The sequence below is a fragment of the Cebidichthys violaceus genome, unplaced genomic scaffold, assembly GCF_023349555.1.
Source record: "Cebidichthys violaceus isolate CVI_PGR_0920_01 unplaced genomic scaffold, fCebVio1.0.p SCAF_17, whole genome shotgun sequence".
NCBI lineage: Eukaryota > Metazoa > Chordata > Actinopteri > Perciformes > Stichaeidae > Cebidichthys > Cebidichthys violaceus.
Window position 1 is genome coordinate 7,509,170 of NW_027176340.1, and position 25,990 is coordinate 7,535,159.

At 42.7% G+C, this 25,990-nt stretch overlaps 1 protein-coding gene across 3 annotated transcripts in view; it reads left to right on the plus strand.

Annotated features, from left to right (window-relative positions):
• Positions 1–16,008, plus strand: part of cbfa2t2 (CBFA2/RUNX1 partner transcriptional co-repressor 2) — a 35,720-nt gene extending 19,712 nt beyond the window's left edge. For all 3 annotated transcript variants that reach the window (XM_068712428.1, XM_068712430.1, XM_068712429.1), the window contains exons 2-11: positions 5,629–5,781; positions 5,978–6,219; positions 6,327–6,416; positions 8,569–8,753; positions 8,851–9,110; positions 11,091–11,176; positions 11,478–11,670; positions 13,199–13,267; positions 13,449–13,639; positions 14,188–16,008. In XM_068712428.1, the coding sequence (XP_068568529.1) occupies positions 5,629–5,781; positions 5,978–6,219; positions 6,327–6,416; positions 8,569–8,753; positions 8,851–9,110; positions 11,091–11,176; positions 11,478–11,670; positions 13,199–13,267; positions 13,449–13,639; positions 14,188–14,553 (1,835 nt within the window). In that variant the 3' untranslated portion in view covers positions 14,554–16,008. The remainder of the gene's footprint in view (positions 1–5,628; positions 5,782–5,977; positions 6,220–6,326; positions 6,417–8,568; positions 8,754–8,850; positions 9,111–11,090; positions 11,177–11,477; positions 11,671–13,198; positions 13,268–13,448; positions 13,640–14,187) is intronic.
• The last annotated feature ends 9,982 nt before the right edge of the window (positions 16,009–25,990 follow it).

Sequence of the window (25,990 nt, forward strand, 5' to 3'; positions counted from 1 at the left end):
GTGTCTCCTCACATGTTCCTTCACCGACACATTTCTCTCCCTCCATCTTCTCCAGTTCTATGTATACGTCTTTCTCTTGCTTCCAACCCCCCTTTTACTGTCAACCCTTACCACCTCCCCATCTCTCCCCTCCCTAGCAGAGTGAGGAGCAGAGTGTTGACATTGGGTTTTGTCCAAATATGTCTACGAGGCTGGACGGTGGTAATGAGAGCCAAGAAAAACAGCCCAGCTCCGAGTCTGACAACCAGCCTTGTCTTTCTGATGAAACCAAATGAAAACAGTATTTTCTCTCCTTGTTATTCCCTCCCTCCCTCCCATCCCTCTCCCTCTGCGTGCATCCCTCCTTCTCAGCCTCTGGCGCCTCAGACTAATTTCTTTTTAGAGTCAGAGCTTGTTTAACACTCTTACATGGTCAGTAAAAGTGTTGCAATGATATCGGCAAATTTTGTCTTCAATTAGATTTAATTAAGAAGTAAATAAAAAAATAATGCAAGTTTTTAAATAACCCGTAAACACAGATTTGTAACATGTATCTTGTCATTATATTGTAAAAAAGTATCTGGTGATGCTTACGTAGAAGTGAGTCAACTGTGTTGTGGCAACAGTTGAGGAGGCGTCAGTCCCAAGAGAGCAATAGTATAAATTAAGTTGATTGAAATAAGCAGACGGGACACATGTGTCCTGATTTTCAGACATTTGACCCCATGCGCACACCGAAAAGTCTCTAAAATACTAAAAGTCCTTGAACCTGTCGTTTCGTTATGAGGTTATAACGACAACCTGACACTTGAGAGACACCATGCGCTGTTGAATAATCTGTTTTATAAGTGGATGTTGTGTGAGTGTTGGTGCATGCACCCTAGTCTTCGCAGTGTGTTTGTGTGGTTGTGTGTGTGTGTTTGTGTGTGTGTGTGTGTGTGTGTGTGTGTGTGTGTGTGTGGGTGGGTGGAGGTCAGGAGGGAGCGCATGATCGAGGAACAGATGTGTGCTGTATTGTGGTGGTGTGCGTGGACGGACGGGGACCAGGTGCAGCCTTTGTCTCCCTGGCATTTAAGTCCACTCGCTTGCATTCAGCCGCCTCGTGCCTCCCCACCCCTCCCCTCCACGTCCTCCTCCACTCCTTGGAGGGAAGGCAGAAATGTGTGTCTGTGTGTGTGTGTGTGTGTGTGTGTGTGTGTGTGTGTGTGTGTGTGTGTGTGTGTGTGTGTGTGTGTGTGTGTGAGTGTGTGTGTGTGTGGAGGAGGGGCCGCCTTGGCTTAGCGGAGGAGGCTCCAGCCGTCCCTTCTGCACCCCCCTCCTCCTCCCTCACAGGTGACTGTTGGAGGTCCCAGCTGGCCAGCTCTTGGCCGATTAGATCCATATGGTACAGGAGGAGGAGGAGGAGGAGGAGGAGGAAGAGGAGGAGGAGAGAGAAGTGCCCATCAGTTGCATGGGTGCTAAGGGAGCTGCTAGCTTGTTCTTTTTTTGCCCTTAGCTTCAAAACAATCCTCATATGTTTTTATTTTTTTTCAAGCTTTTACACTTAATAATTTTTTTCACTCCATGTCTCACCATTATTTTCTGTTTACTCTAGAGTGTTAATGTTGTTCCCCCGAGTTCATTTTGAGATCTATTGCTGTTGGTCTGCTCTCTGCTGTTTTAGTTGAGATGGTGTTTTCTTTTCTGATAATTTGAGGGTTCTGTTTAAAATGAGGGATTCTTGTTTTCTTTGTTTCAAATGGTGTGAGTTTGGGGTTTATGGATCATTCTTTCATACGTCCAAGGAATACACCAACATTTGTTGATGCTTGCTGTTTTACAGAGAGTTACAAAGTTGATTCATTTGAATTTCTGTGCACTCATGGTCCCGTATATTTAGCCTAGCTTGACACAGAGTAGAATCGGATGAAGCTAACTAACCAACCATTAAAAGAAGGGGAAACAAGCCTGCAGCAAAGCTAAATCATTTACATGTGTTGGCTCGGTAGCCGTCAAGCTACCCACCAAAACACCCATGGTTTTGTTCAGTAGTTGGAAAAGTGAGGACATTACGTCTGAGTTGCTGCGTTTGTACTGACGTTAGTCTGAAAGCAAACTCACTAAACCCACAAGTTTAGTTTTCTTTAATAATATTTTTAAAACGCAAGCTTTTTATGAGAGCTTTGGAGTTTCTGTGTACCATTTTTTTATTTTTACAAAGCTAGATTAATAACTTAGTTTGGTGTTCCTTCTTGTTCCAGTGTTTGTGCTAACCTATGACTAAACATGCCCGGTCTTCTATTCAGCGGTATTCCTTTAAACAAGCCGTTTTAAGGTTCGACTTAGCTGTGTGTGTCTGTGGGTGTTAACGGGGCCCACATAGTTGTAGCGTTGCACATTGCTCCCAATTGTCTTTTTGCTCCCTGATAAATTAGTCAGGCCTGTGTTACGTCTTCTCTCACCTCCTCTACAGTGACAGGAGAGAGATAGCAGCACGCACAAGCCTACACCGCCACACACACTTGCCTCGTGACTCACAGCCGCCGGAGAGTTTCAACTTCAGAGTTAAACCAGGAGCTTAATAAACCCTAACACTGAACACATTTATTTATACAACACTAAGAGTTACTTATTTGCACTGATTGAAAGTAGGTTATCCATCTTCACGTCCTGGAAGGTTGGTAAATGAATGTCTTGTTTCAGATATGATTTTTTAATAGATTGCCTTCAGTCACAGTTGTAGCACGGTGGGAATATCCCTCTTCTATTTCTCTATTTCTGATCTATCTCTATGTCGTCATGAGCCTCATTCTAAATCATCACCTGCAGAGGCAATTAAAGCCGATTAAATGTTTTAATGCAGACGAGCGTCACCTGAAGCTGAACAAACAAGGAACACCTGGCTAGCAACGGCAGTCATCGCCACAGATGCACACTACTTTCCCATCCGTGCAGTAACAACTGTTGTAAAAAGCAACTCAGAAAGCTCAAGAATAGACGTTGTTATTTAGGTGCATTTCACATTTTTTGAGAAGACAACAGGAAGAGCTGCAGCATGAAACGGTGAGCAGAGTTTAGACTTATTTTTGGTTGTTTTATTTAAAAAGAGTAGATGAAGACTTCTGGTTTTCAGCTTAATATTCAGTATGCGTCGGTCTTTCCAGCTCTCCTTCAAAGTGTTGTCTATGCATCGTGGCATTTCCATGTAGTCCTGTTGATGTGTAGTGACAAGCCTTTGTTTCATTTGAGCAAAGATGACAGGTGGCATTCAGACCAAAAACACCCCACACCCCATATCCTCCTCTGAGCCAACATTCACCTGAGTTGACATTAGACCACTTTTTACACTCTGTGTGTGTGTGTGTGTGTGTGTGTGTGTGTGTGTGTGTGTGTGTGTGTGTGTGTGTGTGTGTGTGTGTGTGTGTGTGTGTGGCTGCTGTAACAGCTGCCTCCCTTGACAGTCGTGTGACTACATTGGATGGACTCAGGTGCTCGTCAGCCAGATAAAGTCATCCAGCTATACGCTGACAAGCAGAGGCAATTCTCTGTGGGCTGTCAGCACACTACACACACACACACACACACACACACACACACACACACACACACACACACACACACACACACACACACACACACACACACACACACACACACACCTGATGTCTCCCATATTGGCCATTACCTCTGGCATGGGTCACCTCTGGCAACGAGTCGACGCACTTTGCCGCATCTCAAGATTGCACCAACATGGCTGTGACCTAATTTGTCAGTTCTATGCGGACATGGGGTGCGTTATCGAGACATATGTTTGTATCTGTTGCGCATGTTTGTGTTCTGTGGCATCATGTGGATCTGTCAGTCAAACACAACAGGCCTACAAGAAGCTTTACGAGGATGACAGTCAATTTGGACACGGCTGTTCGGTGCCAATGGAGAGCTGTTGATAGTGTGTCAACATGTGCATACATCCCCATGCAACATTATATGAAGTTGTTTACGTGGTAACAGTCTTGACACAAAGGCCATATGCCCCATTGGTTCTGTTATTGAGATGTCAGTCTAATTTCCTGGCCATACGGATGGAGTGTGCAGAGCTTTGGAACCTGTGTGTGTGTGTGTGTGTGTGTGTGTGTGTGTGTGTGTGTGTGTGCCTGCTGCAGGCTGCTTCCTGCGGTGCACTGGCAGGCCGCGTGTGTGGTGGGTACAACAGTCCAAATGTCTGCGTTGATCCCTCCTTCCTGCCCCCCTGTGTTGGTGAACAGGTGGAGCGATGGCAGGCAGGCCACAGGGCTGAGAAAGAACGAGAGAGAGGGTTGAAGTGGACTGCAAAACAGAAGGAAGAGCAGTCAAAGCTGTATAATGAGCTGCAGACATGACAGATGAGTTTCACAGGGCAGATTGAGAACGTGTGCAGATAGATTGACTCTAGGAAAGGCAAGCAAGGCTGAGAGATTCGTTGCCAAAGTTTCTTTTATGTGTGCATGCTTGTGTAATTTAACTTTTCTCTAAATTGTTAAGGCATTGATTTCTCTATGTTTTTACATATTTGTTTCGCACTCACAAAATCCAAAATGCCTTCTATTCATTCAATGGGTTCTCATGAGTTACCTACTGACGGCTTAAACCTTCCTTTATAAACTGGGTCCCTGTGGCTCAAGGCCATGCAGAGTTCATAGCTGTGAAAAATATATAATGGGTGCCATTGAAGCCAAAGTCCTAAAACCATGAAACCACATTTAAAAAGCTGCTCTCTGCCGACCCATGACCTGTGAGGCCGTGCTTGTCTATTAATCGTCCATTCTTGAAGCAGTTAGAAAAGTCTGATCCACTCTAAATGGAGACGGGACCCGGCCTTCATGGATCTCCGGGAGACAAAGACGCCTTCTGATCCCACATCTCCCCACCGCCATGCCCCCCATTTCACTTTCTCAATACTCCTTATCTGGTGGTCTCATTCAATAGCATATTGAGAAGTTGCGTTTAACATTCAAAAGCTCTGCCGATCTTGTTAGTAAAGCGTGAAATAACCCCGTCCCTTTTCTCTCCCCGTCTCCACCCCATTTGCCGGGGAGCTCAATAACGGGGCATTCTTCTCCCACACAATGGACTTCTTCAGCATTTCTTCTGTTATTGATCTGAATGGTTGGGAGTGAGGGGCTAAACTTTAGACATCTGGCTCTTTGATGGAGGGGAGGCAGGGCGGTTGATGTCCTGGCAGTAAGTGTTGTATGATGTGAAGTGGGTTGGTGGGGTGGGGGGGTATTTTGGTTTTCTTTTGTGGCTATGGACCTGAAGCTTTTGAATTGATTTAAACTACTGAGCTCATAGGGAAAGTGTAAGAATAAGTGCTCTTTTTGTTTGCTTGTTTATTTGTCATGTGGCCGCTTTAATGAATTAAATTTATTTTTATGGTTTTCAATAACATGATTATCTTTTTAAACCCTTTTTTTGACTTGTGTGTGTGTGTGCTGTCAATTTAATAAAGAGAAGATGGTACAATGTGAAAATAACATTATAAAAAGTGTTCTGGTTTTGGACCGACTGCTGATCTCTCTCTCTCTCTCTCTCTCTCTCTCTCTCTCTCTCTCTCTCTCTCTCTCTCTCTCTCTCTCTCTCTCTCTCTCTCTCTCTCTCTCTCTCTCTCTCTCTCTCTCTCTCTCTCTCCAGACAGTAGAGAGAAGAAGAGCCCTGCCATGCCCGGTTCTCCTGTGGATGCTAAGACTCATTCTAGATCAGCCCCCAGCAGCAGCTCCAGTATGCCACCCCTGCCTTCAGTCAACCACAGCGGCCCTCGCCCGGCCTCCTTTTCCACCACAGCATGTAAGGGTCATTCTCAAATGATTTTCTTCCGCAGAGTTACTTTAATTCTATTCTCCGGCAAGCCTGTGGCGTTACTTCTCCTAACGTTTCCTCCTCAAACTTTGTGTTCATTTGGTATATTTGTCTTATAAGCGGCTTGAAAGCATGGGTCCACTCTTATCTTAATTCCGCGCCCCCTTCACCTTTAAATCCTCAGTGACCAATGGGAATCATCATTCCCCGCCAACCCTGAATGCAGTGCCATCTCCACCGCAGCGTTACAGCAACGGACCGTCCTCTTCCTCTTCCTCATCGCTGGCCAATCAGCAGCTGCCGGCCACGTGCGGGGCTCGCCAGCTGAGCAAGCTGAAACGTTTCCTGACCACGCTGCAGCAGTTTGGCAACGACATCTCTCCTGAGATCGGAGACAGCGTCCGAAGCCTCGTTCTGGCCCTCGTGGTAAGTGTGAAAGATAATGTCTTGTAAAAGATATATCCGGCATTTTATCCTCTAATTGTGAGTTGGATTGACTGGCTTCTTGAACGTCACTTTGCCCTCTCTCCTAGAATTCGACAGTCACCATTGAGGAGTTCCATTCGCGGCTTCAGGAGGCCACAAACTTCCCTTTACGGCCCTTTGTTATTCCCTTTCTCAAGGTAAACACATCTCCAACTTCCCCTCCATCCATATTTGCTTTGCATTATTCTGTTGGACTACTTCCTTTTTTTCCTCTGCAGCAGTATTTTTCTCCCCCCCCCCCCCTCAGTTTAAATTTGAAACCTGACACAATATGGTCAGCCTGTTTGCCCGTCAGAATCATCTAGTCCCGCTGGAAACCTGATTAATCGCAGATTAACAAGTGATTAAGAGAAAGTCCTTGACATCCACCTAACCCTCATTCAGGATGATCTGAATAATCTATAGCCAATCACATCGCAGCCTGTGATTCATGATTGTAATACATTCATTGCAATTTATTAGTGTATCCAGGATACAATGCAGTAGTCTATAAATAGGCAACTCTGTAGGTTTTCTAATTGAATAAGTGTGTGTGTGTGTGTGTGTGTGTGTGTGTGTGTGTGTGTGTGTGTGTGTGTGTGTGTGTGTGTGTGTGTGTGTGTGTGTGTGTGTGTGTGTGTGTGTGTGTGTGTGCCTCTCGAGCCCCTTTGTAACCAGTGGAGTCTGCAAGAGTATACTTTTTAAGAGCTCCCCTCGGTAAAGCAGCCCATAAATCTTCAGTCAGTTGTGCCACTGTAACTTCAAGTGGTCGAAATGTGCTCTTTTTTCCACACTTACCTCTTACTCACCTTTGGAGCCCCTCCGTCTGTCTGCCTGAGAGCGCTGAGACAAGAAAGCTCTGTTCCCCCTCCCTCTACTAATTTATTACGAGGGGGTGGGGTCCCCACGACTTAATTCCAACTCCTTGAGACTAGCCCGTCTCAAGAAAGAGAGAGAGAGAGAGTGTGGCAGAAACAGACAAAGTCAGGGAGTGAGGAAGTGGAAAAGAGAGAGAAGTGAGGAGGAGAGAGGGACAAGTGGGAACTGGGAAGTGTGAAACATGCCTATAAAGTGTTGCCTTCCCTTTTTTATGGGCTTCCATGTGCCATATGGAGCCGCTGTGCCGTTAAAAGAGCATTCAGCTGCCAAGGCGCCGCCAATCTAGCATCCGCCCCGCTGAACCCCAGAGAGCCCTCTTCTGTACCGACACACAGCACATGTGTCCGCTAGCTCGGGGCCCCCAGGGAAATAAGGGGGGCAGAGGAGCATGGGAGACGTGCACAAAAAAAACGAGAGAGCACAGGGGTGTTACAGAGAGTAGACCGCAAAGCAGAGGTATCATCTTTGTGAAGAAGGTACACCAACAGGGAGAGATGCTAGGAAGGGTAAGCCAGTGGAGACAAAAGGTCAGATTCGTGGAAGAAGCTTTACTAGAATCTGCTCGGCAATGGCCGAAAGAGCTGCGTGATAGGAAGAGGTCAGAACCACAAAACGAGAACGGCATGGTTATTTAGTTTGTTGCTCAAGACGAAGGGGGAATGAGGGAGTGAGGAAGCGGTGTAATTGCAAACACACCGGAGTCTGTTCCCAATTAGGGAAATGCTGGGAAACGAAAAAGCGAGATGGAAGATAGGACAGAGACAGTCACAGATAAATATTCAGGAACAGAGGGAAGGTGAGGAATGAGGCAGACGTGGGGTCTGTGTATCATTTGTTATGAAATGTTTCTATGTTCATAAGCCCCTGAAACATCGTGCATATGGATACTGTGACCAAAAGAGTATCGTGCTTAGCAACCAACTCCAGCAGCAGCTTAGAAAACATTTTCATTTGAGCGAGGAAAGCCGCAGCCACCATGGAGGCAGCCACAGAACAACACCCAGGCCCAAATTGAGCCTTCCAGCCAGACCTCAAGGAGTCAGTCCCCCCCACCCCACCCCCCCCCCACCCCCCGATTTACAACCCCCTTCCTCCCACTACGATGTCCTCCCCTGGAGACATACGAACAGTGTGTCTCTTAGCTCTGTGTGCTGGTGGTCTCTCCTAGGACACTTCTGCTCTGCTTGCTTCAGATCTCTCCTCCACTACTTTAATGACAAGCTGACTTGTGACTTCTTAATTTCTGTTGGTCTCTCGATGCCTCTGAATGAGTATGTGATGTATGACTTGACATGTGGCTGACATTTAACCCGATATAACAATGCTCAATCAGATCAAAAAAAAAGAGATTTCAAAATTGACGTCTTCCCAGTTTTTAGACTACTCTGCAAATCAGAATGCAACCTCACCAAATTCGTTCTGTCTTGCCAGGCAAACCTGCCCCTTCTGCAGAGAGAGCTGCTCCACTGTGCACGGGCAGCCAAGCAGACCCCAGCCCAGTACTTGTCCCAGCATGAGCACCTCCTGCTAAGCACCACCATGGCCTCGTCTCCAGACTCCTCAGAGCTGCTGATGGAGCCTCCAGAAGCTGTCACCAAGAGACACAGCCCCAACAGGTGAGCTGAAAGTACACCTTAGTGGACGTGTACATACACAGCCTTCATACTTCATTTTATTTTAATTTAATTGTCCACTTTCCCTTCTCTCCTTCAGAGCTAAAGAGAACGGTTTCCACGACCGCGAGCGTCCACCCCCAGCCATGGAGCCCGCCGCTAAACGAATTTGCACCATCAGCCCTGCTCCCCGACACAGCCCCGCCCACCCGCTGCCCCTCAGCGTCCAGCTTCACCCGACCCCTCCGCCCTTGCAGCACTACGCCCTGGATGACATCGCAGCACCGCACATCCTACACCGCGAGCACAGCCAACGCATGTTGGAGATCCGCGAGCTCAAAGACCGGCCCAGACTCCCTGGTACGTGATGCTCTTTAGCTCATTTTTTTTTGGTACAGGTTTCAGAGAGTCCTTTTGCATCTCGAGACATTCTACTGACATTTCATTTATTACTCAAGAGATGTTCAGTCTGAACGGCTGCTCGTACTGGAAAAGTTCAGTTCATTGAACAAACGGCATCAGACATTAGTTCCTCTAATTTCAGTAAATGATTAACGGCTACCGTACATCCTTGTGGACGTTAAACTAGTCATCAAATCATGTAAACTCTGAGTTCCTGCTAAATACTTAAATGCTAAAAACTTTTACTTCATTCTTGTTCTTCACAGCAGAGTGAATGCAAGTAGCTGATAAATATAAAATGAACACATTTTGCATAAAAGCAGACACGCACATAAAATCTGCCGCAGATAACGGGTGGTCCGTGTGTTTGTGTAGCCGCCCCCGTATATATCTCTGGAGTCCATGTGTGTATAAACAGAGCCATACTGTCCAGGCTGGGAGGGTCGGATCTACTCTGGTGTATATCTACACTCCATTTGGGGCTTGTCAGCATGCAGTGGAAACGGCAGTAGCTCATAGACACACACACACACACACACTCGTACAGAAACATACCTGGTTATGTTCATGGTAGAGGTGCTGTGTTTACGAGGCCTTAGTCCCTTGTCTGACAGCCTCCCGCCCGCCTGCCGCCACTTAACTCAAAGGCACACAAACGCACACACACACACACACACACACACACGCATAAACACATCAGTCCGCACACTCGTGGCTTTGAACTGATGAACGCTGATGGGAACCAGGAGTAGAGAAGAGGTCGAGGGGAAGGCTAGAGAGTGTGTGTGTGTGTGTGTGTGTGTGTGTGTGTGTGTGTGTGTGTGTGTGTGTGTGTGTGTGTGTGTGTGTGTGTGTGTGTGTGTGTGTGTGTGTGTGTGTGTGTGTGTGTGTGTGTGTGTGTGTGTGTGTGTGTGTACACATGAGGGAATAGTTATCCTTCTCAGCAGGCCTAGTGTGCATGTGGCCTCTCGCTGGCTGTTTGTTACTCAATTTGAAGAGATTGTGGTTTGCTATGACTTTGTAGTCAGTTTGTGTCTCTTTACATGGATATGTATCAAGACGTTTTTTTGGGCTCTGGATGAGCACAAGCTTTGTGTGTGCAAACTGTTATTGCTGTTAAATGCACAGTTAGATATTGTTTAATTCGTAGTGTTGCGTAACGACTGAATTGGAATCAGATAGTTCTTTGTGTGTGTGTGTGTGTGTGTGTGTGTGTGTGTGTGTGTGTGTGTGTGTGTGTGTGTGTGTGTGTGTGTGTGTGTGTGTGTGTGTGTGTGTGTGTGTGTGTGTGTGTGTGTGTGTGTGTGTTTTCATGGTCGTAATGGTCCACAGTGAGTGTCAGACCGGCTGGTTGTGTTTAGAGGTGGAGCCACTCCACTCAGCCTGAGTGTCTCCCTACTGGAATGCTGTGAGCTCCAGTGTGTGTGTGTGTGTGTGTGTGTGTGTGGTTGACAGCTGACTTCCAGATGTGTGCAGGCTCTGGGTGCTGGAAGTCTGTTCTGCATCACAGGCTTCTCCTCTTCTCTTTCACCCCACCTTTCTCGCTCACATAACCCTCCCCCCCGCCTCCTCCCGGTACATCTTGCATCTTTTCTTTCTTATTTTTTTGCTCCCCATTTATTTGCCATCACTCTGTATTCTGCATGCTGACTGTGAGTCTTGTCTCTGCTGCTGTATGTGGAAAATATTTAATCACGATGTATGATCATCACGAGATATCTTGTGGTACTGTAGCTCAAATTTCAAGGTCAGGTCAAGTGTTTTCTTTTTTTTTTCATCTTAAAAAAAGAAAGAAAAAAAAGCAGAGATTACACACACACACACACACACACACACACCTACCTTTCCCTCACTTACTGTCACTTGTGGCTTCTCTTACAGTTAAAAAGAATGTTAATCACATTGGCCTGTGGTCTGTCTTGTGTGTGTTTTAATCAGGCACTAACGGGGGCTACCGAGAGGAGCCGGTGGACCACAGACTGACAGACAGAGAGTGGGCTGATGAATGGAGGCATCTGGACCATGTAAGTCTGCAGACAGGCACCACTGCTGCTAATGGCTTGTGATATACAAAGAATGTAAAATGTAATTTGTCTTATAGGGTCCTACGCTAAGGATCTTTTAAAAATGCTCACAGCATCTATAGCACATCTGGATGTTATACATTGAAATGGGGAATTAGTGTCTTGCTACTAATTGGAACCATCACCCCCTAACATACTGGCAAATTATATTGCGTTTAAGTAGCAGATAAGATTTAGATAAAATTATCTATAAATAGCTAAAGCAAACAATCAATTGTGTGTGTCCTTCTTCACCCTGTAGGTGTTGAACTGCATAGTGGACATGGTGGAAAAGACACGGAGGTCAGTGAGCGTGCTCAGACGATGCCAGGAGTCGGATCGCGAGGAGCTCAACTACTGGAGACGGCGTTCGAGCGAGCAGGAGGACCCACGCAAAGGAGGCTCAGGCTCCGCTCCCTTCTCGAAGACACACAGCCCCCACTCTGCAGAGTCAGGTGGGTACCGCTATTTCCAATTCAATTACGTCAGTGTGATGCAGAACCCAGTCATTTCTGTGATTGGAGCCTATTGTTTTTCTACAAGACACGATTGCCTCATGAACAATTGGATGAAGCCAAACCAATGGAGATTTTTGGGAAAGTTTGTTGTTCAGCTTAAAAGACCAGTTCACCCAAATTACAAAAACAAATATTATGCCAGATAGAATTATCTACTGTGCAGATAGTTTTATTTGCCCAATTTCTGCAGCAGAGCAGAGATTTTTGTATGAGTGCCCCATGATATGAGTTTTGGATGTTCATTTGACTGAACTGATCCTTTGTTAAATTGCAATAAGCATCATAGATGAGCGTCAAGTCTCAGATCCTGTAGGAACCGATATGTCTTAGCAGGAAAGTGTAAACGGAGATTATACATACAAGTCGGTAACAAAACCTAAATTTAAATGCCAATTGTATTCTTAATAAGATATAATGATTTGAACATCCTAAGCTTACTTTACATCAAGTGGTTGTTGGTCAACTCAGTTTTTTTATATAGCCCAATATCAGATACTGAAAGGTCTGAACACCCAACAGGACAGCCTCTCTTCCATTTCTGCCGTCTAGTGGTCAATTATAGAATTGCAGCTAAGTCACAGTGTTATTGGGTCCCTCCACAGTTAGTCCCCCATTCTGCTGTGTACTGGCACAGTTCTTTCCAAGTGCCAGCCTTGCTTCCCCCCCTGCTGGTCCATCGTCACAGACAGGTGCCAGGACTGGCCTCAGCCATATCGGCCACAGAAGGGCCGTCCTGCCGTCCTGCAGGCTCAGAGACGCAGAGCTGGCTGACTCGCCTGAGCGCCATCTGGGCCCCCAGCCGGGAAGCCTGCCTGCCTGCCCGGGCTCGAGCTGAGGAAGACTGTAGTGGGGGTGGAAATGGCGACAGGGAGGGTGAATGCAGGCGTGGTTGAGGAGAGTGGATGTAAATGAAGGAAAAGAGAGAAGGCGATGGTAAGACGGAGGATGCAGAATATGGGGAAAGAGGAGATGAGCCAGGTGGCAGTGTTGGAGAGGCAGAGCCCAGTAGCAACACAGAAATGAATTGAGATGCAGAGAGAGAGAGAGAGAGAGAGAGAGAGAGAGAGAGAGAGAGAGAGAGAGAGAGAGAGAGAGAGAGAGAGAGAGAGAGAGAGAGAGAGAGATGTGAGGGAACGGACAGAATGTTGACACAGCTTGTTGGTCTGCAATTCCCTCCAAGCCAAACACATTCCTTTCCAAAGCTGTCAGATCTCAGATCAGTCCAAGACTCTGATAAACAACAATTACGTTGGTTGTGTGGCCTAGAAAGATATGCGGACAAATTAAAAGACCAGATGACAGAGATAGTATCGCTGTCTGCCTCTGTGGCCTTTCTTTGTAAGCGCCCTTTTACCTTGATTGAGCCGTCAGTCATAAAGTCAGCCATTATTTCAACAATTAATCATCTTAATATCTTTATAAGCCTTGGCAGGTGCTAATCCCTTCTGTCTCTGCTTCCCCGCAGACTCCCAGCGCGACTTTGCTCCACGGCCAGGCTCAGCATACGTTACAGATGAGATCTGGAGGAAAGCTGGTGAGAACACAATCAAATTTAATTACTGATGAGTTATTTCAAAAAAAAAAAAAGGATTTAATATATGTAGTTGGATACAAAAGGTAATCCAGCATTTTATTCAAGCGATAATCAAGATCCCAGAGAAAGAAGCGCAGTATAAATGAATTAATGATTGGTTAATGTCTCCCCTGATGTATAGAAGAAGCGGTGAATGAGGTCAAGCGTCAGGCCATGGATGAGGTTCAGAAGGCCGTAGCGGAGGCCGAGCAGAAGGCTTTCGAGATGATCGCTTCCGAGAGGGCTAAGATGGAAAAGACTCTGGTTGATGCCAAGAAGAAGGCTAAAGAGGATGCCGTCATGGTCATCAATGAACAGGAGGACTCCAGCGAGGTGAGCAGAAATCTAGGTTGAGGAGATTCTATGAAGTCCTGCGTTGAAAATAAGTGTTTCTGCACACAAGCACATCAAATTCACTTTATTTAGACATTCAATTTAGATGTACACAGTCATAAAAATGGTTTAAAAAGACTACAGCTAAGTGACTGGGGTTAAATCCACACACAACTAGCATCTTTTAGCTCACTGTTATTTCTCTCTCAGTATCGTGATGCAGGTAGTTGTTTTCAGTGAAAAAAAGATCTAAATCTCCATGGTTTGCTATTTGTACAGCACCGTCTTTGTTTCTGTCAACGAAACAAAGACATAGTGGAGCGTTTAGCAGCTTAAAAGGCTAGATATTTCCCTCAGGGGCTGGTGGAGAGAAGAAAAGAGGTTAAAGAAGAGTGAGGACTTGAATTTGCCAGCAGCACGATTATCATGAGGACAATATGTCAATGTTGAATTTCTGCATACTCAAATAGAGGCTCAAATCTGCACGAGAGACATTCCTGTGAAGACTTACAGTCGCCTCGTCTCTTTTTTTTTTTTTTCCCCTTCAGTGTTGCTGGAACTGTGGCCGCAAAGCCAGCGAGACGTGCAGCGGCTGCAACGCCGCACGCTACTGCGGCTCCTTCTGCCAGCACAAAGACTGGGAGAGGCATCACCTCATCTGCAGCCCAGGGCTTCAGGCGCAACCCAAACCCGTTTCTGCCATCACTGCAAGCAGGGCAGCTGCTGCGGCCACAGCGGCGGCGGCGGCGGCGGCGGCAGCAGCAGCCGGGGTGTCTCCTGTAGGTCTGGCCGGGGTCAAGGGCCCCGACAGCGTCCCTTCAGTGTCCAGTCCTGGTGGAGACAAGGCTTCGGTCGCTTCTCGCTCCTCCACCCCTTCCACCCCCGCCTCGGTCCCTGAAACCAACGGACACTAGGAGGCGAAGGACATCAGCGGCGAACGCGTCACCTATCCTCTTCCTTACTGGGGAAGAAGTGAATCAGCAGCAAGAGGGAACTATTTGCGGGTTAAGTTAGGATAACAGATTTTTCATCACACTCTTTGGCAGAAAAAAATAACAGATTATGGATGACTGTTTGAGTGATATGTCAACTGGGACTTTGGCTTTGGCAAAGAACAGAAGGGAACGTCTCGAATGCATCTATTGAATGAACAGATGGAAACGTGTTTGTCTTCGTCCAAAACCCCCAAATCTTGGATCTGCAAGGGGCGAAAAAAAAAACTGCGTTTATCTCTGGAAGTTATGAAAAAAGGCATATGAGAAAAGACAGAGGAGATTTAAAAAAAAGAGATATAAAGGCACACACACACACACACACACACACACACACACACACACACACACCAATATTCTCACTTGTTTGTGTATAGATTTAAGATAGCGAGGCGGTGGAAAATGGAAACGGAGTGTAATATTACCAGCCATAAAGCATCTGTCTTCTTCCTGTCGGAAAATCTGACAGGAGACCACATAAGCTCCTCCTGTATACAGAAATATTTGCTCGCCAACTTCTTGTCAGGTTTTCATGTGTGTGAATGCGTACGTGTCAAACGGTCGTGCAGTCAGTGAATATTGTACAGCATATGATAACTTTTGTCAAAGCAATATTAAAAGTGAAGTGTTCAGGTATCTCAAGCCGTTTTTCTGCATCACCAAAGTTTTCGGTCGCTAGAGAGAGGGAGTCGTTGTCATCGCCTGTAAATGTGTTGTGAACGAGAGATAATTATACACTAACCCCACATCATATCTACTTTTATAAAGAGCTTAACTAGGAATGCCGGTGACTGTCTTTAATTTCTGATCATTGGGCGTCTTCAAAGAACAGAGAACGGTGATGGTGATTGGTTCAAGTAAGCGCAGGAAGGCGAAGTTAAAAGATTTTTCACTCCGGTTGCAGTTTCATTTTGGCACTTGTTGGCGTCACCAGGTGTGTATGGCGGGCTCGGACGTTGCTCCAAAGCTTTCACCATTGCAATGTTTGCATCGGGGGGTGTTGTACTACAGCTTTTCAAGTACAGTTTTCCACAAAAGGAAAATAAAAGGGATGACGGTGAAATCCATTTTACTTAATTTGAGATAATCAAAAAGGGAGGGAATCCTCACTGGTGCTCACGTTGCCGTGGTGCAGGTTTAGAGCAGCGACTCCGTCCCACGGAGAATCTCAGGAGGCAGCTAAACTGTATTTGTATGTACAGATCATTCTGTTCTTTTTTTTTTTTTTTCTTCTTTTTTTGTCGCAGTTAGGTTCAAGTCAAAAGTTTAGTGAGTAACTTTGATTTATCATACTCTGCTGTTACAACTGAGATATTGTTCTTGTTCTTCTTTTTCCATTTGTTGTAAGATTACTTTGTAAAGAATATTATGAGAGAATGCCTTTATTTTGTGAGCCACGATTTTCTTCGTTCTTTTAACACATTCTTTTGTTATGAGGCATAACTTCATATGAAAAAAAGATATCTTGACATGAAGTATGAAATAAAGAAATAGAATTACCTCACAATAGTTTTTTTTGTCTTTTCTGATTGACCGTAATATTAGGAACATATGATGAAATAAAGGTTAACTATATGATCATTAATCACAGTATTAGGAGACGTGTGAAATAAAACATCTGTCCATGACTATAGATTATCCTCATCGTTGACATGGAATTAAAATGTCTTATAAACTGCCACAGTCAGAGTTAACGTACTCATTAAATATTACAACATATAATCATCTGCTTTATATAGTCTGTGTATCAGAAACTTAAAAGGCTACATATCATTTATACAACATTTAAAAACTAGATATAATTACATGTTCTATTCTGTATTATTATAGTCTAGTCTTTAATATGAAGAGCACTGTTGCTTTCATTGTGGGATACTTTCAACAGTGTATTTAATATTTCAGATATTAGGTTTGTGTTTTGTGCAGAGCAGAACAAATGACACTCATTTTCATTACAAACCAGCGTTATATTGAACCACAAAATGTTTCTTCCAAAAAAAGTTGATATAAAAGAGCTTCAAAACACTTTTTGTCATATTCTTTAATTCTATTTCTGTATAACTTCATTAAACATAAAATATCTTATCAATACCTTAAGAATTATAGACAATTGCTTCCTAAATAAACTTATTTCACTGCACAAAGGTTCATCTAAAAAAAGCCTTTAATTTTTGGATCCTCTTTGTCTCCTTAATGTTGTGAAATATTCAGTGATTCCTGATAAAATATGCAAGTGGCATCTTTGAATTCAGGTATGAAGTAATGGGGAGGCGCCTCTAGAGATTGAATTATACTGAAGTGTTTGGAAATTCTGTCATGTATAATGTATAATGTTTCCACCAAGTCAGTTCATACTGAAGCTCTGTATTAAAAAAGGAACCATGGTCGCTTCAACAGTGACTTTAGTCATCATTGTGTTTTACATCAAAAGAAGCTAAATAATAATTCAAAAAGAGGCCAAAAAGAGGCCAAAAAAAGAGGCCAAAAATGTAAAATATGTAATATTGTATTTAACCACAAGGTGGCAGTATAAGATATATTTTAAGAAATGTCTTTGCTTCTAAAAGTTAGAAGATCCTGTTGGTGACCTGATGGAAAAGGTCTGTGATGAAAAGCAGAAGGTGATCACAGTCCACAATTACGCATCTATGGAATAACAAATCACACAGAATAATCTAAAAGAATGACTTTTGTAGTCTGAGGAGGGTTTTGTGTCACAAAAAGACAAAAAGCATTTTAAGTAAAAGTCCTGCGGTGAAAATATTACTTAAGTTAAAGTTAATTAGTATTACTAACAAAAATAAAAGTACATAAGGCAGAAAAATGCTCCTTTGAGAGTGTTGTACAATTATATAATATATTAATACATTTTTGCTATTGATACATAAAAGTCTAAGTAGCAATTTACAAGTTAAATTTAAGTATAACAACTTTATATAGCTGTTGGATGTTTTTTTGGTATAACAATGAATCAAAAGTAATAATATTCTTATTCTGCAAAGTATCTAGTATCTGCAGCCATCAAATAAATAGTGGATAAAAAGTACAATGTTTCCCTCTAAAATGTGTAGTTGGAGTATTAACAGCGTACAATTTAAAACTAAAAGCATCTAAAATGTGTACTTAAGTTCAGTATATGAGTAAATGTACTTACATTCCACCTCAGGTACAACATATAGTTTATAATTCCAGATAATATATCTTAACAAAAGCAGCTGCTGTTGTTTGTCTTTGTTTCAGCTTTTTTTTTTTTTAGCACAGATCTACAAAAAACGTGATTATAATGTGTATTTCCTGATCATTCTTTGGGCTAAAGATGAAATAAGACTCATCTGTTGTCTGGAGAGATTTGTGTGTGTCCGCATGTGGGCCAAAATCAGCGTTGTTTAGTAGCAGGATCATGACGTCTGCTTTGTGCTGAAAATAAGAAATTGAATTGTGTTGCTCGGATGTTAGCCAAGTTAGCTTGTAGGTTCCTATCTGATTATTTAACATGGATGTGATGGTTTTTTTCACAATATATACACACATATATAGTATTTTACTTGGGGGAAGTAACCTCCATGACAGCAATTTACCTCAATGATACAAGAATGCATTTTAATTCATAAAACCTCTGGAATTTAATAGCTTATTTGTGTTTCACTATAGATTTCTGCTCATGTTCAAAACTTTCTGCACATTCAAAATATATCCTTGATATCTGTGTTCTTTGAGAACTTGTAGTATTTTGAGAAAAAGTGTCCTCATATAACAAGAATAAAGCTGTAATTTAATGAGAATAAAGTAGGAATATTAAAAATAAATAAAAATCCACCTGCTCTATAGTGTGCTGTTCATTCGGCCTATGTTATTCAGACCTTCCGACAGACACATAACAGTGACACAATGTTCAGAGGCTGAAATCTCTCCAATGTTTGGCTTATTGTCTCCTCAAATGTAACTTCTTTATCACCTCTGATAAAGTGAAGTTCACAGCCGCTTTCCCGAGCTTTTCAGTGGGAAGCATCCTGGAGTTGGGAAACAGTCCCAAGCTGTCTCTAAGTGAGGAGGCACACAGAGACACAGAGCAACCAGTCAATTCAACTTTTTACAAGTCCAAATAATTAAAGCACACTGATGAGTTCTCGCCAGTAAGTAAGATATTTGCGCGTGACGTGAGATTTCAGATTGTCCCTCCCTTTCAACCGATCAAATGCTAGCATGCTAGGTCTTATGTAGCCTCTGGGAGGGCACAACGGAACGATCTAACATGACTTCACTCCAAAGATAACGCCAACGAGTTTGCTCATAAGTCACCAGGGAAAACTCCATCTTCCCAAAATATTGTAAGGAACATGCTGCTTCAACCTCATGGCTTGGTTGTCAACTGTGAAACCTTATATGGACAGCACGTGTGTGCCTTCCCATGACCAATCAGTTGAAGTGATCACACGTGGACTCAGATCAAGGTTTAGAAACATCTCAAAGACAATCAAGAGAATTGGGAGACTTTTACCAAAACATATAGGACACTAACAAGACGTAGGTGAAGCGATAAGGAAGGTGTTTTTGACTGGTTGCATAATGGATCAAGGGGGGAGAGATTCCAGCTTGTGGAGTAATATACTGTAGCTGAGGAAAAGATCTGGGGAGGACTGAGTGGAAAGTCAGGGTTGATATACTGCAGGGCTGACGAGCTGATGTATTTCAGGTGTGTGGCTTGGAGCAGGTGAAACAGTTTGGGCAGCAATCAGGGAACTACGGGCCAGGAGAGTGCAGAAGCCACGCCCACGCCACATTCACTGTACACTATTGCAATTTTGCATCTTTTAGTTTGTGATCAATGTTTGTAAACTCTATGAGATGCTGCATGGTGTAGCTCTCCCACAGCTTTAACAATTTATTCTAACAGATTCATGGTGAAATAAGAAAAATGGAGATGGTCAACGAGGGGATCCTGTTATAATAAATATTGCTTAAGAAAATCTATTACACTGCTATTTCAGTTTCTTTTATTTTTTTATTCATATGTTATGTGCCAATAGTTTCTGTCCCAACTTAATGCGGGAGCCAGAATAATGGATTCTGTCCTTGTTTTCAAAGCTCCTCTCATGACGCCTCTAACACAAGCTACAGTCTGCAAAGCAGTGGAACATATTTCTCTCCTTTCATTTCCTACCCTTCCTGTTTCCTCACTATTTTCTCATTTCTGTAGTTTCTTATATCATCTACTCTAATAACAACTCCAAGAGAATGATTAATACCAGTGTCAAACACTGAAAGCTTTATGGTTTCTCTCCACCAGCTTTGCATGTTCACCAGTGTTGGTTTTATTTTCTGAATTAATCCTTATTCTGCCACATAGAAAATGGCCTACATCTAACAATTTCTGCAATGACCTAAATATGTGGCAGTTATGTCACAACAACAAAAGTACACCGGACCTTTAGCAAGTTAATTACTCCTGCATGTCAATGTTATCTAAAGAAATGTTCAACTCCTTGTTGTACTTGGCACTATCTGGTCCATATGTTAATCTGGCATGATGGATAGAAACATGAATGTTTTACATGGCCTTTGATGGATATATATATATATATATATATATATATATATATATATATACAAGCAAGCATTATTTCATGTGTGTATATGTTCCTGTGTCCTACAGCATTAAATGAACATCTTCAGTTTGGATTATTCACTAAAGCTTGACAACCAAAGTGCAAACCATTTTTTAAATGTAATTTAAATCTACCTATCAGAAAACAGAATTTGTTGTAGATACTTAATGAGATACAGATAAGTAGGTAGCAGTAGAGCGATGGGAACTGGAATAAGTGCAGAGCCCGATGGTATAGCTGCACAGGAATACACTATTAGTACCCAGTGGATTACTTGTGAATAATACATTCAATGTCGGTCTAAATGTATAGCAGTTATAAGGCTGAGTGTTCAAAGGGTTTCATGGAAAACCCAGATAAGCTCTGTGCGTCATGAGGAGATAAGATGAGAAACATACACAACAGAAACAAGGTTACAAGTCTACAGACAAGCTAGCAGCGCTTTGAGGCTGTACTAAGGCATTACTGTACTTTGAGCTAAATGTTAACATTACCATGCTAACGTGCTTCCAATGGCAATGCTGACTAATTATCTGTGAAGTACAGCTGAGGCTGATGGGAATGTCATTAGTTTTGCTGGTTTGGTCATAAACCAAAGTACTGAACAATTTAAAACATAGATCTGAAGGTAAAGTAGATAAAAAGTCAAGGGATCACTAACATTTTTACAATTCAGGGGAACATTGATATCTGCACCAAATTTCATGACAATAGATGTAGTAAAAATGTCAACCTCATAGTGGAGCTAGAGGAAAACTCATTACCCAAATCAGTAGGATTCATCATCTGGGGAGCATGAATTTCTGAGATTTGTAGTCTGGACTAAAGTGGTGGACTGACCGACCGACCAACCAACTCTAGCGTGGCTAAAAAAAAGGTAGCTTAATACATTGGTGATTATTTGAACAAGAGATAAACACCATTACCACACAAGGATAAAAAAGTAATACCAGAGCCCGAGCGATGACAGCACAGCAAAGTAAGATTATCAAGTTCACAACTTTACAGTCTAAATTACACAAATTACACTCAATAAAAGTTAGCAATGCACAGGAAGCTAACATTGTGTCTGTCACCTCTGCTCAGCCTGATCCTTAAATTACATAATGGCATTGGAAGTCTGTCACAGTTCATCATCCCAGGGAGGCCAAGAGGACATTGGAGTTGATCTTACTGCCATGCTGGACCTCAAATGACACACAAAAAAAAATCAATATGATGGAACTTTCTGTCCCCATCTGTCTTTTTCACATCTTTACATCTCTTTTACAGACATTTTTCTTTCCCTTCTCTCTCTCACCTTGTCTGCTCCAATTTGAAAATGTTCTTTGACAGAACGTTACTATGACCACTTGATGTTCTTCAAGGACAGGAGTGACGCAGCAATTGATTTTGAGACTGTGTTTTGTACATTACTACTGCTGTGCTGGACCTATATGGTAACAAAGACGCTGCATGAAATGTTGCTTTTGTATGTACGGCACAGCTCGAACACTTCTATTAAAGGTGCAGTGTGTAGGATTTAGCGGCATCTAGTGGTGACGTTGCAGACTGCAACCAACTGAAACTTCTCCAGTGTGCCAAGTGTGTAGAAGAATTATGGTGGCTGGAGCGAAATCGCAAAAGGCCCAATCTAGAGCCAATGTTTGGTTCGTCCGCTCTGGGTTACTCTAGGAACCACCCGTTCTCACTCCCAACACATCAAGTTACAGCGCAACTTACTCAGTGCTTGTCTGTAAACACACATGCATCCTTATCACACGCTCAGAGCAACTGACTTAAAGTGAAGGGATAGTTCACACGGGAAACCGCAGTTCGTGTTCCATGCCAAACCAGAAGTAACAGTTGATATTTTCATTCGTTAGTCACGTGAGTCATTAGTGTCGTCAGTCACTTGACTCGTTTGGCACTTGCTAGTTATGTGAGTCGCTAGTTGGTCAAGCAAACGTCAACCACGCTCTTTTCCTAAACCTAGCAAAGTGGATTGGTGACTGAAATGGGATACGAAATTGTTGTTTATGGCAAACAACAAGTCCGTGTGAGAAGTCTCTAAGTCAAAGCGAATGAGTGAGTGAGACTTTCAGAGGCGAGACACCTTCTGAACATGTTTCCTCCCACGCAGTCAAGTTTCCAGGGTGAAAGAAATGAAGATACTGAGGCATGAAATAGGACAACAGCTGTTGCTTTGTAACCTTTGGGCCCCCAGCCTTTGGGTTTCTGTGAAGATAAGTTGCACTTGAACGCGTCAGACACGCACAAATAATTAATCATCTTGTGTCCTTATTAATTCTGATGAATTTTCTCTTTTTATTTGCGTTTTTATTTTGCTGCTTTGACCTCGTATACTCTCGTATAATTGTGTCTGCAACACACTGACAGATCAGATTTTAAAGTATCTTAGTGCTTTTGTGTTTCAATGCTTCAATCTCAATTACAGCTTGTATTCTTCCAACAGAAACAACAAACACAGGCTTTGACTTTGGATGTCTTCTGCGTTGCCTTCTGCACAATAAAGTAACCACGGTGAAGGAAATAAACAATGGGGAGAAATGAAACAGGACAACAGATGTTGTTTGGTCACCTTAGCCCCGGCCCTTGGTGATGAGCTGTGCTCGCACACATCAGAGCCAAGGGCACCTACCTGAATATGTAAAGCTGCTGCTGAAGGAGAGCTGCAGAGTGGTAGTCAAATGATTTAACTTTGGCAATTCATCGGTGTACAACATCTCTTTCACCACACAGAACAGCATGTTTCAAGACCAGGAAATTAATCACAGGAAAATATCCTTTAATAAAGAATGAATGAGTACGGAAATGTGCAGGTGGCTATTTTTTCTTTCTTTTGAAACCAATGTATTAAACTATAGCTCACATCAGACAGCTATCCAATTAAAACTCAATAGAGTCAAAGAAGCCAGCCGGTGCTTATGTTGTTTCAGTGTCTCGTTGGAATAAGTGCAATAAGAAAATCTCCTGAGACTTCTGGGTTGTATTTTGAGAGAATAATACATTCCGCAGTGGTTTCAGTATACGCAGTTATCTCATCCAGCAGCGGCAGCAGGAGAAAGCAGCAAGTAAATCCCTGGTGTACCTCCAAGATATATAATAAAACAGGGAGAACACTGTTTCTTTAGTGTTTGGCTTGGAGAACATCAGTTATAGCAGGGGATGAATTTCTATCATATGTATAGCCGGAGTTGACTAGGAGCTGGATACATTTTGTTAGAGACTCTGAGGTGGAGTTTATTTTTTAGAACCAAGCTTCTAATGTCTTTTAATTTATAATCCTTAAGATTTTCATCAAATCAAACCCAATTTGTGAATAGTGTTTTGTCATTGTTGTGGCGGGGTCCGCCATCCCTGTGCCAGATTCAAATTACCTACCTACGCACGAGGGATTAAGGGAGCCTCATTGAGTTTTGATCTTCTCATCGAGAAAAGTATTTTCCAAATGTTACATGTGTTGCTTTTGGGAGTTGGAAACAGGAACAAATGATGTACACAATGATGTAAAAAATGTACTGTCCAAGTCGAGATATTCATCTTCTTACTTCATCGGTCTGTGACATCTGCCGGAAATATTCCTCTTCAAACAGCGACAGCCTTCATTTCTTTGTTGCCTATAATTCACCGTAAATTAGACTCTCTTCTCCAACGTTGGTAAAAGGTGAAATGGTGACACTTGTCCCTCAGTGATCCGAGGAACAGGTGAGGAACAGGAGGTGAGAACAAATCTTCACAGCTTCAAGGCTGCCCTGATCACTGTTGTTCATTCTGTCTTGCCAAGAGGCTGAAGATGAGAGGGCTTCAATTTGCCAGTAATCAAGCAATCAAATATTACAGCCCCAGCAATCAGTGCAATGATGTGCCAGCCTCTGTGGCTGTGCACGCACTTATGGCACAAAGAATCTCATCATTATGTTTCTGTGCAAGAAGCAAGAAGGGTTCTGGACATTTCATTGCTATTCAGAACTTGTAAAACATTTGATTGCTAAGGCAAAATGAAAAAGATGCACAAGGACTTCTTCTTTTGAGCTTTTGTGTACCAACACGGGTTGAGACACGGACCCTCCATTAATTCTTCTGCATTCTGCTCCCACACTTGAATAATCTTAGTCAAGAAAGTGTCTGGTGTGATCCACGGAAACTGTCATTATTTCAAGGCAATGTGGGGAAATTATAGCTCACAGAAAACTGATTTTTATTTCTATGATGCCTAAATGTGAACCAGACTTCAGGCAAATTTTTCTTTCAGATTGCTCATTGGATTATTTGGATTTCTACACCTTACACCAATTAAATTCAGACTTATCTGGTATCTGGTATCAATTTGGATATGATGCTTTGCACTTAAAGCACCATCAGTTAATATTTTTGGTGTTTAAATCTTTATTTCAAGGTTGAGTCTGAGAACAAAAACACTCTAATAAACCATATTTGTAAATTACCTCCTAATACCTAATGGCAGAGAGACAAGTTAGCAACTTCCTGGTTATGAAAACCAAACAATCTGTGGATCTTGAAATATTTATTAGTTGAAACCAGTGCTACCCTTGCGTTGTTACTTTGTGTCTGCTGAATGTCGACGTTTATCAAATATTGGCCATAACGACTTCATAAATTGACAATCTGCCACTGAGTGCTGCGCATCTGTCAGCCTTTGTTGTAATTGTTGGTAATTATTCTACTCCTCGGTCGTCCAAAACTTGATTAATGCAGCTTTAAATTGTTCTGTGAGAAGGGAATCTTGGAATCAATGGAAACGGAAACGATTGAGATTTGAGTTCAAATTAATTAAAAGTTACACTATCAGAAGAAACATTTCTGTAGAAAACTGAAGATTCATTTTCACTTGTCAAAACAATGAATAGCTTTAATCTTATTTGTGTTGAAGTCGAGTGTCAGTTTGTTTACATTTTGTGGTGTAGATTACACAACCAAAACACAACATAAATATATCTGAGTTACATATGTACAGATGGAATAAACTCTACCATTATCAAAATAAATACATCACACATTAAATATATTTTCTCTTCATAACTTAGTGATACAATGAAATCTTCTCACAAAGTGTTACTTCTGTTAGATAATCACACTTTTGGAGAAACAAAGAGAGTGTCTCAGAGGAGATGTAACTAACATAAATAAGTAGTATATCAATAGATAGCTGTCAGGGCAGGGCTAGCTTTTTAGCATTCTGTGCACACGACAGTAGAATAGCTAAATGAAAGAACAGTGCTACAATATCATACAGCAGATACAGCCAGGATTTAAAGGAACTATATGACTAAAAGCCCTTGGCCACAGTAGTCAGCATGCATGTTTAGGCTGGAGAAACCCTTCATCTCCTATTTAAATGGATTCAACTGTAAACAACTCATCAAAAGCACAATAACTATACTGGCATGGGGAATTTCATTCAATTGGATTTGTTCTAGTAGCCTATTCTAGCGTCTTTTTTTGGTTGTTCTCCACTGGCATACTATCAGACAAACACCGCAAGAGAGAGGAGGCCAAGTGAGAGACACGGCTATGAGAAAAAAAAGGCTTTTGCATTGCAGAGAATCAAACATGTTCAAGTCATTAGATTGGCTATAGGGAGGCAACTATCCCTTTTGATATAAGCGGCACGATAATGAGCAGTCGAAGACAGAGGAACATTTGAAAAATGCTGCTGGAGAGCGCTGGATGACGCCATTGTCTCTGCCTCCTGTTGCTTTCAAACACATGGATGCCTTCTGAATTCTCGT